This window comes from Tamandua tetradactyla, chromosome X (assembly GCF_023851605.1).
Source record: "Tamandua tetradactyla isolate mTamTet1 chromosome X, mTamTet1.pri, whole genome shotgun sequence".
NCBI lineage: Eukaryota > Metazoa > Chordata > Mammalia > Pilosa > Myrmecophagidae > Tamandua > Tamandua tetradactyla.
The window spans coordinates 134,777,041-134,798,168 of NC_135353.1; the positions used below are offsets into that span (position 1 = coordinate 134,777,041).

Consider the following 21,128-nt stretch of genomic DNA (forward strand, 5'->3'; position numbering starts at 1 on the left):
ATAAGATTAAGAAATGGTCTTAGTTTATCTCATTACATTATGATCACAGTATGACCTTGTGGGATGTTGGTGTTCTGTAAGATTGTTATCTTACAGATATCTTACAGAACACCATGTTTTAGCTGTGAGTGCCAGGCCAACTCCTTACACCATCAAGGCCGAGCTATAATTGTGATAAACTTCCTGATGCCAAGGGCCATGCTTCTCTTCCTCACAACAAAGCACTATAAATGTCTTCCTGTACTCTCTAGTTACTGTTCCAACATTGGTACAATCTTTTTATCAAGTTTATTCTCTTTTACTTTACTGACAGACACTCGTATTTAATTTATTTCAGTTATACTTCATATATTTAGGTAATCACTATCAATTCATCAAAAATGAAAACAACAGACTTCATCTACTTTAGAAAGACAAAGACGCTCCCCAGGACATATGGCAACATGAGATGTCACAACATGGCATGAACATAAGATCAGCTCATCAATATCATATTAGAAGTATTTCATTCTTTGGTTCCCTGTCATGTTGCTTTTTTTTCTTTTGGGTCTTTCTGAGTTCAGATGGGTGCTAATTAGGAAAAGCAATCATTATAACTGTCTTTGTGTTGTATGGCAATTGCCTCCGCTAATAATCATGTGGAATTTTGCAGGTCTCATTAAGATAGAAAAATGAACTGACTGGCTGTGTCAAGATTCCTGTCATTCTATTTCTGTGGAGTTAGCTTTAAAACTAGACCTACATCAGTCAACTTGTTAGAATCAGAGGGGGTCAGAGAAAGTGTCAGGAGCTGCTCAGCCCATTGTAACAGGTAGTAGTAATCGTTTCAGTGCTACAGCAATAACACCTCTTTACTTTTACCCAGTCTAAGATAAATGACAATAAAGGTTATACTTCTAACTGATTAGAGAATGAGTCACTTTCTGACTCATCTCATCTCTTCCAGGTCAGGATGGAATTTCAATTTTATGGTCTATTAAACATAGAGACAGCCCACTGGTGCTGCAGCATTCTCTCACGCAAACAAAGTGTGTTCATTGCCAATAAAATATCACTCATGCTTCCTTTTCAAAAATTATCTCATGATAGCAAGCAAGATATTTGAAATACTGATAGACAGTTTAAGTCTCTGAGATCACAAAGACTTGTAGCTAAAATATTGGGAAAGTGATGTACTCTGATTTTCAGCTTTAAAAGTGAAGCGGGACAACAATTTGTCTTAGAGTTATATCCTTCTGTGACAGCTAGAAATTTACTCTATTTAGAGGACAAATGTATTTAGTATTGCTCATATTTGTTTTCTTTTTTAACCACATGCCCCTGACTGAAGAAATCCACATTTTTATCATAACTTGCTTAACCCTTAAACACTTTAAGTGCGACTCTACCATTCATTCATCTATCCACCCATCCATCTATTCATTTAACAAATATTGATTGGGTACCTACTTCTTTGCCTTAGAGACACATCAGTGAACAATATAGATAAAACTCCTGCCCTCTTGGAGTTTGCATTATAGTAAAGGGATAAAGATAATAAACATATAAATAAGTAAAATATATAGCATATAAGTATTAAGGGAATAAAAACACAGGAAGGGGGTTGTATAGTTTAGGTAGTTAGATCACATAACGAACAACTGTCAAACTCCATTGGGTTAATATAGCAAAAGTTTAATTCTTTCTAACACAACCCAAAGTTGATCTGACTAGATTTAGGGGGGATGTTTGAGTGAATTAGAACTGCAGTTACCATCTGTGCTGACTAGCAGATGAGTTGAAGGAAAAACATTCAATTAGGAATGTGTGAATACACAAACCCTTTAGGTCTTGTATTGAAAAGTAAGCTTTAGTAATTATAAGTGGCATTTAGAAATTAAAGGCAAATTCTTCCCCCATGCAGAAGTTTAAGGGCCCTTGAATTATAGTTCCCAGTCACTGTTGTCTGAGGGAGCCAGGATTCAGAGAAGAGGGCAAATATTAATGGGATAAAAGATGGAAAAGAATAAATACTAGGGAAAAACACATTATGGCATAAAATTGAAGAAAGAATTATTCAGATTCCCCATTAGTCCTCACACTGAAAATTGGAAAACCAGTCATTTGCTAAAACCCAGTTCCTGACTAAGGTAATAAATCTCATTTTGGCAGAGTCTGGAGGGGAAAGAGCTGCATGAAGAAACAAACAAAAAACTTTAAAAAGTAGCAATATACTGACAGCTGACTTAGAAGCATTGGAAATCATAAGTCAATGGAATAATAGCTTCAAATTATTGAAAAAAAATAACTTTTAACTTATTCAATATGCAGTGAAAATATGCTTGAAAATTAAGAGTTAAATAAAACCATGTCAAGAAAAACAACAATTGGAAGTTCAGCTGGTTTGAAAATATTATGTACCTCCCAAAAGCCATGTTTTAATCCCGATTCAATCAGGATTGAATTGTGGGGGCAGCCATTTCTTTCAATCTTGATTCAATACTGTAGGTTGGAATCTTTTGATTATATCATCTCCACAGAGAATGTGACAAACCCAATTGTGGGTGTGACCTTTGATTAGATGGGGCTGTGACTCCACCCATTCCAGCTGGGTCTTGATTCATTTACTGGAATCCTTTGAAAGAAGAAACATTTTTGAGCAGATAACTAAAAGGTAATGGCAAAATTTCTTGAGGGATGGGGAAAAAAATATGGGACTATTAAACTTTACTACCGGGGAACCCCCTGATACTGTCTCAAACATTAGGGACACCCAAATCAATAGGCCAAGCCCTTGATCTTCAGGCTTGTTCTTGTGAGGCTTATTTGTGTACCAGAGAACCTTATCCTACCTATAGGTATATGCCTAATAGTTACTTCCAGAGGACCTCTTTTTGTTGCTCAGATGTGGCTTCTCTCTCTCTAAGCCCAACTCTGCAAGTGAAATCATTACCCTCCCCTTTACATGGGACATGACATCTAGGGTTGAAAGTCTCCTTGGCAAGGTGGGATATGACTCTCAGGGATGAGCCTGGTCCTGGCACCATGGGACTGACAATGCCATCCTGACCAAAAGGGGGAAAAGAAGTGTGACAAATAAAGTATCAGTGGCTGAGAGAGTTCAAATATAGTTGAAAGGCTACTCTGGAGGTCACTCTTACGCAAGCTTCAGCTAGATATTGCTATTTATCATGGCTTGCCAAACCCCAACCAAAACCATTCCTGCCAACTCTAAGGAACACCTAGGGCTCTATCTGAGAGCCTACAAATGTTCCATGAGCTATTATTGCTTCCCAGAAACATACAACCTCCAGATAGGTTTCTAGGCCAGATAAGTCCTGAAACCCAGAGGGGTCATCCTCTCCAGAACATTAACTAGCTCCATCCCCCATCTCATATTATTGACAGCCCCTTCTAACATGAAAAAAGTTAGAATGGGCATAGCCCAAATACTCCTAAATGTTGGAAGAAACATCAAAGAAGGTGGAGTTATAACAGAGAAGATAGCATTTAACAAATAAGAATGACTGCTGAATCATTATATTTATATATTTTTTAGTCCCTAGTGTCTTGGAGCAGCTAGGAGGAAAAACTTCAAATTGTGGAACTGTAACCCATACTCTGAAATCTGCACTATAACTGTTGCAGTGTGCTTTAAAATTTATTGTTTTTTGTATATATGTTATTTTTCACTATAAAAAAAAGACCTTTGACTTGCATCTACATTGATGGAATGAAATCCACTACACTGACACAGGCTAAACAGAGAGGTGAATAGGAAAGTTCCCTCCCTTCACCTTTCTCAAGGAGAAATAGGTTTGGAGGAAATTCAGGAGTTACTGAACTTTGCTTTTCAGCTGATTTGCAGAGCAGGCTGGTGGTTGGATACTCAGCCTGATCTTGCCAGTCACTCTAAATGTCTAAAAGTGTCTCCAGGGAATTATCTCTATAAGAGGGGATTGAAGGGAGAAGAAAGTTCATGGGTGATTTTCAAATGCAGAAAGAGGCCTGGTTCTGTAAAGCTTCTAGTTCTACTGTTTTAAAAATTAAATTAATGTTCTCTTTCGTTCTCTCCTTCTCTCTCTCCCTCTCTCTCTCTCTCTCACACACACACACACACACACACACACATGCTCACAACACATTCACACTAGAGCCCTGCCAAGGCACTGCTGAGCCTGTGGTTGGGCTCTATTCTTAACCACACTCTCTACCTCTAAGTAAAAAATACTCCTTTTCTCTCTTGCTTTGCCTTCCAATGTCAAATCTCCATTTTCCATGCAAGGGCAAGAAACTTACGCGACTTTGGCACAGACAGTGCACTTCCAGGTGCCATCAAGGCCCACCACCCGACACTCGCTGCACACCCTCAGTGAGCAAGCCTGGCATGGATCTCCTCTGCCGAATATTAAGCCTAGGTTTCTCTGACAGTGAACACAGACTCTGCTGGCTTCCTGTTGAGTCTTCCCACTTCTACGTTTTGCTTCTAAGAGTTCGTTTTTCAGTTTCCTTGAAGGAGAGAAACAAAAAAATCACTTAACAACAACAACAAAAGAGAATAAGAGATGCTTTCATTTGGAAGAATATTCGAAGGAACTAAGGAGTCAGAGCCAAATACTTTCAGCAAACACAGTTTCTCCCTCCAGAATCAATGATTCTTTGATATCAGTAGTTGAAAAATACGTTTCTTTTTGTGTTCTACTTATGAATTTTGATGTCCTCTACTTGTACCACTATTTTTCCACTAGGATTTCTTTACATTCCACTCTAACTTTTCTAGGGTATCTTAGATATCAGAATACTGGAGCACAACCGCAGTCTAGAGGCATATGCACATTACCAAGTTCTTTATCTGTCTAATATAGTAGATGAGGCAAATGTGTAAAACCAAACTCAGCATCGTTGGTACTTTCCTTAAGTGTTCCAATGAAGATTTTGCCTATAAAGATATTGCCAACCATTTCACACATAAATGCTTCTGCATTGGAGGGTTTCCAGTTATTTCCATATACCACTAGGCTTTGCTTTCACGTATACCCATGTTTGAATCCAGATTCCACCACTGATTAGCTGTGCAAGCTTAGGCAATGATTTACCCACTCAACCTCAGTTTCTTAATTTCTAAAATGGGGATAATAGCATTTTTACATCGTTGTTTGTTTGTTGTTAGGTTTTTTTTTTTTTTGGCATGGGCAGGCTCTGGGAATCAAACCTGGGTCTCCAGCATGGCAGGCAAGAATTCTGCCACTGAGCCACCATTGCACTGCCCTCTTACATGGCTGTTTTTAAGATGAAATGAAATAATAAATGTTAAGTTGTCAACATAGCACTTGGTACATAGATATTAAATAAATGTTAGTTCCATGCCCTTTCTTTTTCTACCTGACATGTAATCTACTTATGTAATTTTTAGAAATTTGCTAATCAAGTGATGCCACCGGCATCATTGGGGAGCTTGCTAGAAATATAGACTCTCAGGCCCTACCCCAGACCTACTAGATCAGAATCTGCATTTCAACCCTATCACATTTTATTTTATTTTATTTATTTATTTATTTTTATTACATGGACAGGCACCAGGAATCGAACCCAGGTCCTTGGGCATGGCAGGCAAGCACTCTTACCTGATGAGCCACAGTGGCCCACCCAACACTATCACATTTTAATTCAGGTGATTAAAGTTTGAGAAGCAAGTTTTGGAACATTGTTTTCACACTTGGCTGTACACTTGAAAAACTTTTTGAAAAGATCCTGATTGGTGGATCTCGCCTTCACATATTCTGACAGAATTGGTTTGAGGTGTGGCCTGAGCAATGATATTTTTAAAAGATTCCGTCTTTATTCTAAAATACAGCCAAATTTGAAAAACGCTGTTCTAAAAGGTTCATTCCTGCTTACATGCCTTACATGCATGCCATTCCTTTATGCTATTGACCTCCAATACCTTCTTCAACACAAAATTTCTCTGTTCTAGGAAAAAAAACATACCCGTTTCGTACAATTTCCTTTCACATTTGTGATTCCGCACTCCATTATGCTCAACTAGACTAGCATCTCCCTAAAGGCAGGAATACTGACTTTAGTTTCTTGCATATACTGGTCAGGACCCAATTCTGTGCTAGGTTGTGAAGCACTTAATTAATTAAGCTATTTATTACCTCTTTTGATCCTTCAAACAAACTTTTGCAGTAATAAAGGCAGGTACTATGAGTCTCACATTAAAGGTAGTAAGCAGTATAGATGGAGCCAGAAATCAGGTGTCTTAATTCCCAGCCTAAGGGGACGTTCATAAATAGAGGATTTTGAAAGTGAGGAGTAAATTTCCAAATTCCCTGATTCATTATCTCATTAATTCATCCAACAAGCATTCATTGAATGCCTAATTTTTGCTAGGCATTCTGTAATCTGAGATGAAAATCGGTCAGAACAGGACATCTACATTATCCTTGATGCTAGTTAACAAGGGGACAAATCACACTGGTTGACTCGTATGTTGAAATAAGCAGTCACACAGAGCACCCTTAAGTTTCCATTATCTTGTCCTTCTAAATCCAAATGGCAAGAAAGCATAGCACACATTTTCCTTGTCCTTGATTTGGGCCTTTTAGGGTACCCTTATGTCCTGAGTACCTACCTGGCTTATGAAGTTGAGTGTAAGAAAAGCTACACAAAATCTATTTTTGAAAACTTGTAAATGCTACAGGCTTAGAATCAACAAAGTGCATTCTCATCTGAAGACCACAATTGTATCTCATCTGAAGACCATGGACATTTTAATACCTCAGCGCACAGGAGAAATAAAACACTGCTTATTCAAAACCTGTAAGAATTCATGCAATGGCTATAAACAAAACAATCAAATGAGTAGATCAAAGATAGCAAAGTAATCGTGGATATAGCAGCCCTATCTGAGTAAGTTGGTGGGCTAAAGAGTAATAAACTGATGAACCGTGGTACAAACAAGCAGATATTTCAGAGAAAATTCCCTCAGGAAAATGATTCTATCTTCAGTCGCCTGAAGTTTAACCACTTAGCAGCTCCTTAAACTAGAGTAGCTGAGACAACTTGGAAAAATTGCAGCTACAAAATCAAGTGTTTATATTGCATCTTTCTTTGTGTTTTCCTGACAGGACTTAATTTAGCTACCATCTCATACCCCATTCATAGTTAAACAAAGTCTGAAATAACTTGAGGCCTAGTATAAATCAGGTCACAGGAAAGCAAGAATTTAAAGTTCCAGACCCACTAGATCAGCAATTCCTAAGACGTCTGATGTTAATGGTCCTACAGATTCTGGCAGCTATCGCTCCGGCATGTGGGAAAAATTCAATAGGTTGGCACAAAATAGCAAAGGGCTCGCTGATTTATTAAACCTCTTTAAGAAAACAGCCTAATTCAGTGGTGTCTAGAAGAATCCACAATAGGTAGGCACAGCCATTTTAAAGACATTCAAGAAGAGGAAGAAGGTCAATGCAAGGGTAATTATGACGAGAAAAAGAAAACATGCAATTGAGAATTAGTACCAGGGAGGTAAAGAATGTATAGGGAGTGAAAAAAGAGGAATAGATGGAAGATGCTTCTGTCTTTTTGCTCCTCTGTCCTCAAGGCGTGGCTTATCATTCTTATGCAAGATTGCCAAGGCAGCTCCAGCATAGCACCCATGCTTACAGCAGGAAGAAGGGGTAAGGAAAGGTGTCTGCTGCACATACCTCTTGAGAGAAAGGCAAAAGCTGACACAGAAGTCCTCCCATCAGACTCCTTAGGTTTTCTTGACCCGACAGTGTCACATCACTACCACTAGCTGCAAAGGAGGCTGGAAAAGTGAGATCTCACCATTCTTAGTGGTAAGGAATGATTCTCTCCCTTGAAGGATTACCTGGCATAGCATGTATTCTCCAAAAGGCTGCAGTCCCTCTTTACCTGCAGGCAGCAACTAACTCTATTTCACAATATTCTACGGCTAATTTAACATTTTCCTGTGTTCACGTTACATGGAAGAAAAAAACAAAGAAGGATCTGGCCTCAGATTGTAGAGACGAAGAGCCAGACCTTAGAAGCTCTCTTAGTTGGTTTGTTGCATGCTTTACCTAACTTTCTTTTAAGAGCTTCAGTACTGGAGGAAATGATGGTCCTGGTTAGTTTTAGGCCATAGTCATCACAGCAACCCAATACGATAAGTACTGTCCACCTACATTAACTGCCCACTCCTTCTCCTTGTTATTATCATCTACCACCTTCTTAGTCACTTACCCTCATCCTTTGCATATTTTTACAGTCTTTCCCTCTGTAATAGGCTGAATAATGGCCATTCAATGGTATTAGGTCTTAATTCTTAGAACCTGTGAATGGACCTTATTTGGAAAAAAAGGTCTTTGCAGTTAAGGATCTTGAGATAGGGAGATTATTCTGGATAATCTGGGTGGGCCCTAAAGGGATCATGAGTGTCTTTATAAGAAAGAGAGAAAAAGACACAGGCAGAGAGAAGGCGGCTATTGACCGTGGAGGCAGAAATTGGAGTGACGTTTCCACAAGCCAAAGAATGTCATCAGCCACCACAAATTGGAAGAAGCAAGGAATGTATTCTCCCCTAGAGTCTCCAGAGAAAGTATGGCCCTGCTGGCATCTTGGTTTAACTTCTGGCTACTAGAACTCTGAGAGAAAAAAAATTGCTTTGCTTTAAGCCACTAAATTTATGGTGATTTGTTATAGCAGCCATAAGAAATGAATTCCACCTCCCTTTAGTATTATTTCTTGGAGACTACAGCAACCCCAGCAATCCAAGACAAGGGTGTAGGGAAAAGACATTGCACTGGATAATAATTAATAATAATAATAGTAAGTATCTAAAATGGACGGAATATTTACCTCCAATAAGACTGCTTTCAACTGGAGACCACCATCTAATTTCACCTAGATTATTGAAAGGTGCCTATTTGGTCTCCCATTTTCTTTTTTTTTTTTTTTTTTTTTTTTTTTAAAGAGAGGGAGGAAGGGAAGGAAAGACAGAGAGAAGGAAGGAAGGATAGAAGGAAGGAAAGGAAACATCTTTAAACATTTTCTTGTTTTATTGTATTTTGTTTGTTTGTTTGTTTTTTACATGGGCTGGGGCCGGGAATCGAACCGAGGTCCTCCGGCATGGCAGGCAAGCACTTTGCCCGCTGAGCCACCGCGGCCCGCCCCCATTTTCTTTTGAATGACTCAATCTATTCTACACAGAATAGTCAGTGTCAACAGTCAACATTCTTTAAAAAACACTTTCCACATCATGTTTTGCCTCTGCCTAAAATCCTTCAGTAGTGTCCCTTTATACTTTGAATAAAATCCAATCCCCTTTCCCATAGCCTATGAAGATGTGCATGATTTGGCCTTTGCTGTCTCCTCCTCCCTTTGGCCATCTCCCATACGGCATTCCAGAAACATTGTTCTTCCCTTAAGCTTCTCAAATATGCCCCAAATCCTTTCCCGTCTCAGGGCCTTTGCACATGCTATTTTTTCAGATGGGAATGTCTTTCCTTTTCAATCATCCTTCACTGTAGTCATTAATCTGTTCACTGAATCTATCCAGTTATCCCCACTTCTCTGAATATGTTGGGGTTACACATCTCTGCCCACTTAACATTAGATGTGATCATGTGATTTGCACTGGCTCATGAAATGTGGATGTGATTATATCAGATAAAAGATTTTTTTGTATGTTGTATGGTGGGGGATCATATTTCATTCTTTTTCCATATGACTATCTCATTATTGCAGCACCATTTCTTGAATTTTGGCAGGGCGCGGGGAGTTGGAGTGCACTGGCCAGGAATCGAACCCGGGTCTCCCACATGGCAGGCAATAATTCTACCACTGAACTACCCTTGCAGCTCCCCCCAGATAAAAGCTTCTAAGAGGGAATATACTATTCACCATACATCCTCTCTTTTCCACGAAAACTGGCAATGTCCCAAATAGTGTCTGCTCTGTAAGTCTGAGTCCTGGATGAGGATGCTGTGAATCAGAGTTTCCAGCCATCCTGTTATGGAGACGTACCATGAGTGAGAAATCACCTTCTGTTGTTTTAAACCACTAAGAGTTTGGGGTTGTTGTTGCTGCACTTCACCCATACTGACTTATAAACACACAGCCTAATTCTTTAACTAGATGGCTACCACTTCTCTTTTTCACTTAAGTTTTCTTATTGCTTCCCAGAAGATGCATTCTCTAACCACCAAATCTACAGAATACACCCATTTTGTCCTCATTTATAGCAGCCTATTCTTTATCTTCAAAGCACTTATAAAGTTTTAATTGTGCATTGTTTATGTTGCACGTAAACATTATGGTTTAATGTTTATCTTCATCGCTCCTTTTTAAGCTCCATGAGGGCAGGGCTATATCATTTTTTGTTCAGCTTTGCATTTTGCAGCACCTTACCTGGTGCATAGAACCTAATAGATACCATCTGATTGATGAATAAAAGAAAGCAAAAGTGAAAGCCAGTTAGCAAGAGAGGGAGGGAGGAAGAGAGAGAGAGAACAGACTTATCTGGGTTACTTGCCAGGTGTCACTGGGCATTCTATTTAACCTTTCTAGGTCTCAGTCACTCCAACTTTAAAATGAAGATAATAATTCCTCTCCCATATTCCTCCAAGGATTATTATAAGAGTCAGAAGCAATAAAGCATAATAGCATTTTTGTGAATTATAGAGGCCTTGGCAATATGAAGTCATTATTATTAAAAAGAGAATAAGAAAAGAAAACATGCACAATGCTGGATCTGTTAAGAATAAAATGAAATTAAATTGAGTAAAAAAAAAAAAGTAATATGAACCTGATAAAAGTACAAAATTTTCTCAATTCCTTGATAAGGTCTTCCAGAACTTCTGTCCATTGCTCTTAACCTCATTACTACTATTCATTTTTATTCAGAAAGCAAAACTATTTTGATTATTGACAACATTAAACCTCTCACCATTTTCTCTACTTGTCCTTGTCCGAAGAGAAGCAAAAACTATGTGATATGAGTAGAAAAGTATAGTAGAGATAAATATGGTCCAAACTCAACTGTTAAAAACTGGTAAAGAATATAAAGAAAAAGAAAGTAAGCTGTTTAAGACATTTAATTCCAGCTAACATCAGTTCTTCATTTGCACTATAAAATATCACTTTATTATTCATTCTTTAGTTTTCCTTACTGCCACACAGATGCATTAATATTAACATGTACATTGGTTATCTATATGTAGTTGAAATGTCAAAGAGATGAATTATCTCAAATGTACCTAAATGACTTTTTTCATTTCTATATTCTTGTGATATATTGAATTCAATTTTTTGTAGCCCATAATCAAAATGTTCCATTCATTACAAAGGCTGCTTGATTTATCATTGCCTAGACACATTCAAGTCAGGAATTGCTTTCATAAAAAATTCCTGTCATATTTGTGCAACATTATTTTTCTTTTGTTATCCTGTCTTAGATGAGTTGCACTGAGCACTCTTCTGCATCAAACAGGACAGGAATTTTGTAATGGAAGCACTTAGCTACCTGGAAGAATAAGCCATATTTAAACAATGTCCTTGATGCCTTTAAACAAGCCCCTTCTCATATAGCCAAGTGCATCAAGGCCCAAGAGAAATCACAGGCAAGTGAGGATTGTTTGGTGGCTCAGAAAACAGGGCTCTGAAGTCAGACTACCTGGGTTCAAATCCTGGCTCTGCCACTTATTTTCTCTGAGACCTTAAGCAAATTATTGAACCTCTCTGTCTCTGAATTATCCCTTCTGTAAAACAAGGATCATAACAGTTACAATCTCATAGGGATGTTCTGAGCATAAAATAATGTTTATAAAGTATTTAGCATAGCATGGCACATAGTAATTGTGGAATAAATTGCTACTTGTCTCACAATATCTGTTCTTCCCATCTTCTGTATCAGTGGAATGTCTAGCTAGTTCACTCAGAATTAAGACAAGGTTTTCCAGCATCCCTTGCAGCTAGGTTTGTTCATGAGACTGTTGGCCAATGAGATGTGAGCAGGTTACATAGGTAACCTGTGGGTCATGTCCCTTTTCCCCTTCCCAGAGACTGGAATGAGGATATAGGGGTAGGCTATTTTGAATCAAGAGCTAAGCTCTCTAGATGTTGAAGCAACAAAAGAAATGGAGCCCAGGCCCTTGCTATAGGAAGTCACTGTAATAATATTGCAGAGCTGCCAATTAACCAGACTTTTACCATAGAGAGCAATATATTTCCACCTTATTTAAGCTACTATTATAATGGACCACTGACATCCATGGCCAAATCTATTTCCCAAAAAATACAGTAAAAACTCAGAAAATATTTGCTCTTATTATTATTTGGGGACATCAACTTGTCCACTTGCAGGAATGTTGCTATCAGGTTTTGCTTTAGCCACTATTGCAATGTCTATAAGCTAAATCCTTGTCTAGAGGTGGAGTTTCATATGTTTTTAAGAGAACAAAACACAGTGACTGATAAAATTTATAGTGAAACCAGAAACAATGAGAAAAAAATCACAGAAATAATACATTTAGGCAGAAAAATGTCCCAGTAGCCTGACGCCAATGGCTGCACACTTTCTAGGTCCTAGCTCTCCCATATGTCATTCATATCCAGAGACCATGTCATCAACACTTGTTTCTATTTAGTTTTTTTGGTCAGAGAGGAGGAAAATCCATGGGTGACCTCTCTGTACTCTGAATATAAAATACTGCTTTTTCATTTTGATTGTAGCTTATGTGTATGGAATCTATTAATAAAACCTGATCACAACAGCCAAGATAATGACAAGAATGCTGTTTTCTATGCCATGGCTTTAAACTTTGACAACAACCTGTGAGAAAGACATTATGTTTCCCACTTTATACATAAAAAAAATGGAATCTCAGAGAGACAACTTGCCATGGGTCACAGGGCTATTAAGTGGTGTAGCTAAGATTCATTTCCAGAATTATTATTGTTATTATTTTTTTGGTTCATGGTCCAGGAATCGAACCTGGGTCTCCCGCATGGAAAGCAAACATTCTACCACTTGGATCCCCAAATCCAGAAATTTTTTATTCCAAAAATCTACACTTTTTCTCCACAACAGGCTCCCCTTGCTGGCTTTCAAGCTGTCAAAACAGTTTCAGTCAGAAAGTACACTGCACTTACTAATCGCTGCTATTTCTTTCCAAGTTGTGCAAAGTCATGCTGAGCATACTTGAAGTTAAGCCTTGGTAAACACGAATAGTTTCTTCTACCTTCCCTATTTCTCACACCATGTGGCATTTGCCTGGGTGGTCTCATCAAAAAGAGATGACACGACAAACATTCTCCAACAGAGCTGTTCTTCAACAAGCACCACTCAAGTCCAAATAAACTTTACAAAGCTTCTGATTAGATTTCAAATCAAAGACTATTAAAAAGAATAAAGATCCTCTGAGAATTGAGTAAAAGTCTTACCTGTGTAGAAAGCTGCTTTGGAGAAAGTAATAAGGAGCCAGAGTAAAAGAACATCAGTCTACATAAAGAGGCCTTGTGAAATGCACCATTATCATATGTTTAGGAACCATCTGAAGGAAAGAGGGCATTGCAAAATCTTCACCTCTGTAAATACCAGCAAGCATTTCCTGGTACTAAAATGCTTGGCTCATAGGAATCTACCAACAGATCTCACAAAGCCACGTGAACAGATAAGCATTTGACTCCCCCGTCCCCCAAAAGAAAAAGAGTTACGATACCAAAGTAGCATACATAATATACATACAGGAAATAATTAGAACTATACCGAAATATAAACAATCACTCACAACACAACCAAAAAATGAGTAAGTTGTTACAAACTCCCCAGAACCTCTAAATGTACTCATATACTGCAAAAGGGCAATGGTATTCTGGATGCATTTAGAAAGGATGATGGAAACTAAAAGCAAACATTATGTGACCCTGTGAAGACATGCAGAGGCTACCCTCTGCCAGTTTCCTGACATCTTATCCTCTGTGATTTTTCCTTAATAAATTACTTGCACACAGATTTGGGGCTCAGGCTCTACTCTGGGGAATTCAGATTAAAACAGGGATTTCGTAAATCATACAAAACTCACAACTCTAAAGGAGTTAGGAATCATTACTGTTTCATACCTTGCCACTTATTAACTATAGGCTTAAGTCATAGCGTAAATTGATCTTCCATCTTGGAATAACCACTGTCTCAATTTCCTGGCTCACCAACGCACAAGGACATGCTTTGCTAATCTGAAACCTAAAAGATGCCTTTCTTGAGTATTAAAAACAGTGGAAAGGGCGGTGCAACAGTGGGTCAGTGGCAGAATTCTCGCCGGCCATGTTGGAGATGCGGGTTCGATTCCCGGGGCCTGCCCATGTGAAGAACAAACAAACCAACAAAAACAGTGGAGAGTCTTCTCATCATTATAATAAACTACTTAGAAAAGGTGGTGGTGGAGACATAATCAGTATACCACGAAGTAGGTTAGCTCTGCTTAAAAAAAAAGTAACAAGGATAAAATATTGAGTTTTTAAAGATTATTCTATGAGGATGCAAGAATAGAACTGATTTGGAAGGAAACTGGGAATTCACACACACAAAAAGATACTTTAAAGAGAACATGTTGCCCTTGAAAAATTGTTTCTTTAAAACCAGTTCTGCTCCTGAATACAGGCACATACTAAAGGGTTTTTATTTTTAATTTTTATAAAACAGCTGAAGTTTATTTCTAAAGTGTCTCTAAATTGAATTTGTGTAAACTCAATTATTTTAAATGAGCCAATGAAGAGGTCATATGCTCAGCAAAGACTGAAATTAGCACTCGATTTTTTCCATTTTACCTTTTTAGGAGCTGCTGATGGGGATCCACATTTTCTTAGATGAAGGTTATTACAGAAACAATTTTCAGCATTTTTCCTAGTTATTGGTAACAGTGTACAGCATAAGAAATATCAAGTTACCACTTCTGAGAAATCCATTGAGGATAAATGTAAACATTATTTTCTTTATGTGCTATGTTCTTTTTTATATATGCTTTACTGAAGAACATCATTGAAAATTAATTATTTTCAAATTCTATGCAAGAGAAAATGAGATTTGTGCTGAGCAATAGGCAAACAAATCTGACCCATAAATTGTATGATTTAATTTTCTCATACTACTGGTTGCCTCTCTATATCCCTTCTGCTCTTTTGTATCAATGGAACCCCCCAAATGTTAGTTAGTCACGTGGTTGCTGTTCCAGTTTGAAACTGTTGTGTACCCCAGGAAAGCCATGTTCTTTATTCCTCAGTCAGTATTACTGGGTGGGATCATTCTGATTGCTTCCATGGAGTTGTGGTAACGTTTGATTAGGTGGTTTCCATGGAGATGTGTCTCCACCCATTTAAGGTGCAGTTGCTTACTGGAACATTTTGAAAAAGCTTTAGCACTGAGAGAGACACATAGCCAGAGATCTTTGAAGATGCACAAAGAGAACACCCCAGGGAATCCTTATGAAATGAAAAGCCAGGAGAGAAAGCTAGCAGATGTCACCATGTGCCTTTCCAGCTGACAGAGGTGTTCTGGCCCTATCAGCCTTTCTTGAATCAAGGCATCTTTCCCTGGATGCCTTAATTTGGACATTTTCACACCCTTAGAACTATAAACTTGTAACTGGATAAATTCCCTTTATAAAAGCCATTCCATTTCTGGTATATTGCATTGCAGTAGCTTTAGGAAACCAATACAGCTTATAGAACTGAGGCTACTGTTAATTAACAGAGTTAGTTTCAAGGGAAATATAAACATAGTAAGTCTTGGGGTGAGCACTAAAGTAAAGGATTTGCAGTCCATTTGACTGACAACTTTAGAACTTCCTTGTCATTTTTAATCAAGTAATTGCTGTTTATTTCCTGGTAAAGAAAGACAATTGATGCACTATTATGTCCATGAAGAGGTGACCCCACCCATTTAAAATGGGTCTTAATTAGTTTACAAGAGCCCTTAAGAGAGCTCATGGAGAGAGAGAGAGAGCTCAGAGCCAACACAGAGAGCAGAAAGATTGAACCAGGCACAGTCATTTGGAGATGTTAAGCTAAGAGATGAAACCCAGAGTTTGCCCCAGAGATGCTAAGTGAGGACCCACAGATGTTTGAAACCAGAAGCCAGGAGAGAAGAACAGCAGACATCACCATCAGACTTCCCCATGTGGCAGAGAATCCCTGGACACCTACAGCCTTTCTTCAGAGTCAAGGTATCTTTCTCTGGATGCCTTAATTTGGACATTTTCACAGCCTTAAAACTGTAAATTTGTAACTTAATAAATCCTCAGAAAAGCCAATCAATTTCTGGTATATTATTTTCTGGTAACTTTAAGCAAACCAAAACAGGGAATTTAATCCATTAACATTCAGTGTTATTACTGTAAAGGCAGTATTTATTTTGACCATCTAATCCTTTGGCTTTTATATGTTTATCTTATTTTTATCTCTCTTTTTACCCTTTTGGTTAACCTAACTGATAATCTTCATTTCTACACTCTCCTCCAAGTCTCTTTCTCCTGTCTTTTCCTTTCAGACTGCAGAACTCTCTTTAGTATTTCTCGTAGGACAAGTCTCTTGGCAACCTCTCACTTTCTGTTTATCTGTGAATCTTTTAAATTCCCTCTCAGTTTTGAAAGGCAATTTTGCCAGATAAAGAATTCTTGTCTTGCAGTTTTTCTTTTTCACTACCTTAAATATATCATACAACAGCTTTCTCTCTGCTATGATTTCTAATGAGAAATTGACACCTAGTCTTATGGCGATTCCCTTGAATGTGATGAATTTCTTTTCTCTTGCTGCTTTCAGGATTCTATCTTTATCTTTGGCATTTGACATTCTGATTACTATTTGTTTTGGAATAGGTCTATTAGGATTTATCCTGTTTGGAGTACGTTGTGCTTTTTTTGGTATGTATTTTTACATCCTTCATAAGAATTGGGAATTTTTTGACCATTATATCCTCAAATATTCTTTCTGACCCTTTTCCCTTCTCTTCTCCTGTGACACCTGTGATGCATATGTTTGTGTTCTGCATGCTGTCATTCAAATCCCTGAGACTCTGTTCAATTTTTTCCATTCTTTTCTCTGTCTGTTCTTCTGTTGTGAGATTTCAATATTCTGGAATAATTTATATTTGGAATAGATTCCTATTTGATATTTTCTAGTTGCTGATTCTTTCTTCTGCCTGTTTAAATGCTCTGTTGTTTGCCTCTAGTGTATTTTCATCTCTCCTATTGTCCCTTTCCTTCCCATAATTTCTGTTATGTTTCTTTTCGTACTTTCAAATTCTTCTTTATTCTCACCCACTGTCTTCTTAATGTCCTTTATCTGTTCATCCATATTTTCTTTCAACCCCTTGAATTGATTTAGCTGATTTGTTTGAAAAATCTATGATTACTTGTTCAAAATTCAGTGCTTCCTCCACCTTTTAATGTGTTCCTCTGATTGGGCCATATCTTCTTGTTCCTTAGTATGGCTTGTAATTTTTTGCTCATGTCTAAGTATCTAATTATCTTGGCGACTTTACTCTGATGGTCACTTTCTCTCTCTTGCTTAGGGTTTTATTGTTGATTGGCTTTGGGTTAAGGCTCTTCTTTGACACTTGGTTCAACTTATTCTATACCTTTAGAATTGCCAGTGTTGAACTGTTCAGATTTTTTCAGTCCTTCATCTTGCCCCGGATATGCAGTACAGTTTTTAAGACTGCACTATTTCTGCAATTGTTCATCTGCAGGAGAAAGCATTCTTTCTTCTGTTCCTTCTAAAAGAATCTTGTTCTGTTCTGTTTTTGTTTTGCCTCTAAGGTTTTTTCCCACTTCTTTTGTTGCCTCTAACTTCTTTTTCCTGGAGGGCAAATTCAGGGAGGAAGGTCACCCTGGAGAGGACTTCGCCAAGTCAGTATTTTTCAGCCAGAACAGGTCCAGGGACTGATGAAATTGGTGCAGACCAGCTGCAAAAAGCCCTGTGGGAGGGTTAGGAACGTCACCAAAAAACATCTTTGATGGCTCCTTGTAGCTATGCTTTCTTGGTGCCCCCAGCAGATGGCGCCTTTCAACAAACTGTTCCCAATAGCCCTGAGTAGGTACTGTGTCTTTAAACCTCCACTGCCTCTGCCCCTCTTGGGAGCAGGGTTGAAACAGTGGCCATGGTAGCCTCTTAGTGCAGCTCATAGCTGGGACCCAGTGATCCATATTCAGCAATCAAAATCATGGTCAATGCTCAGCCATGCCCTCCCCTATTCTTAGGACAGAGGAGTTCCACGTTCCTTTCCATCTGCAATAACCAGCCAAGGACAAGACCCCAAGGCAGTACACCCTAAGAGTGGGGAATGAGCACTAGCAGCCACTGCAGAGTAAACTACTCATAGTTCTATACCACAGTTTCTTGTCCTCTTTGTCACACTCTTCTTTGGTTGCTGTACAATGCTACCCTGCACTCCAGAACCTAAAGACAGTTGTTTCAGACAATTCCTGCTTGCCCACTAGCTGTTTTTGGAGGAGGAATGAGTCTTGGAGCTCCTTACTCTACCATCTATCCCCAGAAGTCCCCAGTACTCAGCATTTGATAGATACAGTCATTAGCCATATTGGTTGGTTTGTGTTGCCCTTAGATTTATTTAGTCATGGTAGACAGTTTACACTCAGATCCCCTAAGGTCCCTTTGTTGAATCCTTGTGCTCATATTGCAGTTTCTTTGTGCTTCTTCTTTTTTTTTTTTTTTTAACATAGGCAGGCACCGGGAATTTAACCTGGGTCCTCTGGCATGATAGGCAAGCATTCTTGCCTGCTGAACCACCGTGGCCCTCTTTGTGCTTCTAAAGACTTAAAACTACTACCTTCTTTGGAGGACTGCCTTTGGGCCACTGGAAATGCTTCACCTATAGGTTTAGTGAGCTGCAAGCACCAAGTAAACTTGAGTTTATGTCCTTAATGGGCAACCAGAGGACAATTTATGACAGGTACAGGAACCTCTTGCCTCAAGGTAAGAGAGACTCTTCAGTGCAATTGATGCTTTGAGTTCCCCATGGAATCATGCTGAGGGTGAACTTGAACTAAAACTCAAACCCTTGCTAAGCCCCTCTTCCATTCCCTGTCCTGCCTCCTCCACTCCCTAATGGGCTTCTTCTGAGAGTACTTCTTCAAAAAATCACTTGCTTACAAATGCATATTCCAAAGTGGCTTCTGGAGAACTCAGGATCTGTGTGTCTGTTTGTGTGTGTGTGTTTATGTATCTATATATAGGCAGAGAGATATTAACTATAAAAAATCTTATATAAATAAGATTATGTGCCAGTTTGAAACTGTTATGTACCTCAGAAAAGGAATGTTTTAATTCTGATCCAGTGTTAAGGGGCCAGACCTATTGTGTAGGGTGGGAAACTTTAAGTGGATTGTTTCCATGGAGATGTGACACACTCAGTTGTGGGTGTGAACTTTGGTTAGATTATCTCCATGGAGATGTGACATACCCAATTGCAGGTATGGCGTTTTGACTAAATAGAGATGGTACTCCACTCATTCAGGGTGGGTTTTGATTAGTTTACTAGAATCCTTTAAAAGGGGAAACATTTTGGAGATGCCTCAGATGCAAATACTTGGAGAACAGAGACAAGGATGTTTAAAGATGCATAGAGTGCCAACAGAGAGAGCAGACCTAGACAAGTGCAGAGCCCAGCAAAGGCCACCATTTGCTTTCCCATGAAATGTTAAGCAAGCCACAACCTGGAGACAGCCAAGGGAACCCAAGAGATGAAGCCCAACCCCAGAGAAGCCAAGTGAGGTACGCCACAAGAAACAGGCTGAAAGCAGTGCAGCCCAGGAGCAAGGGCCCAGCAGATGCAGCAACATGCCATCCAAGCAGACAGAAGTGCTCCAGATGCCATAAGCTTTTCTTGAGTGAAGGTGACCTCTTGTTGGCCACCTTAATTTGAACATTTTCACAACATTAGAACTGTAAACGTGTAACTTAATAATATCCCTTTATAAAAGCCATTCCATTTCTGGTGTATTGCATTCCATCAGCTTTAGCAAACCACTACAGCTTATAGCACTGAGGCTGTTATTAATTAGTAGAGTTAGTTTCAAGGGAAATATAAACATAGTAATTCTTGGGGTGAGCACTGAAGTAAAGGATCTGCAGTCCATTTGACTGACAACTTTAGAACTTCCTCATCATTTTTAATCACAGTAATTGCTGTTTATTTCCTGGTAAAGAAAGACAATTGATGCACTATGGTCCTGGCTTAAGTATCTTGTTTAGACAGTATGCCTTGTGTTGACTATCCTGTCTTTACCCTCCTCTGGTTCTTCTTCCTTTAATTATGAATTTTTAATACAATCTAAATCTGTTCAGGGCTGCTCAACTCTAGCTCAGTAGGTCCTCATGACAATTAATTTCTGCAACTATTTTTTTTTTGATCACTGCTTTATATCATGTTCCATGTTGGACATTGGGGAAAAGGCAGCAGGACATAAAAGAAAAGAGGACCTCATGGGAGTACTGGTATAGAATTCAAGGAGTCTGTGCACTTGAATTGGGGAAAAGTTTTGGGAAAAAGTTATGCCTTTACGTTTATCACCCTCTAACTGAAACTTATCATCTCCTTCAATTATGAAAGAAATATACCACAATAGTATTAACAATACCTCTGCTTTTATGATGAAGAAAAGTCACAAGATATGTCATATTATACTGAACATGAATTAAATATCTCAAAATATTATTTATTCTCCTCACCACAAAATCACAGTAATTAGACTTGCCACAGGATCTTGTTATTTAATATATTCTAAAGCTCCTATATTATAATATCACAATTTTGGTTTTCAGATTTTAATAACTACTTCATTGTAATTCATTCCCTTTGTTAACCTGTGTACTTTATTTTATGTAGACAGAAAGATAATTCTTTGAAGGGATCCCTAAGCGTCACGAGGCTGTCGGGGATGTACATGGCAGCAGTAAGGTTAGCATTAATGAGTGAACTTTGAGAGTTAAAATTGAGAACACAGGTTATCCGGAGACAGAAAGAAGGCAGAAATTGAGCACTTGATGCTGAAGGAGCACAGAATGTTCAACAGGACTGATTACAAAGACCCAGAAATGGATAGCACAATACTATCTGATGGTAGCAC

General features: G+C 38.5%; 1 protein-coding gene across 7 annotated transcripts in view; it reads right to left on the bottom strand.

Annotated features, from left to right (window-relative positions):
• SYTL5 (synaptotagmin like 5) overlaps positions 1-21,128 on the bottom strand; it is a 257,063-nt gene that overhangs the window by 59,733 nt on the left and 176,202 nt on the right. For all 7 annotated transcript variants that reach the window (XM_077145610.1, XM_077145605.1, XM_077145607.1 and 4 more), the window contains one exon: positions 4,279-4,488. In XM_077145610.1, coding sequence (XP_077001725.1) covers positions 4,279-4,488 — 210 coding nt within the window. The remainder of the gene's footprint in view (positions 1-4,278; positions 4,489-21,128) is intronic.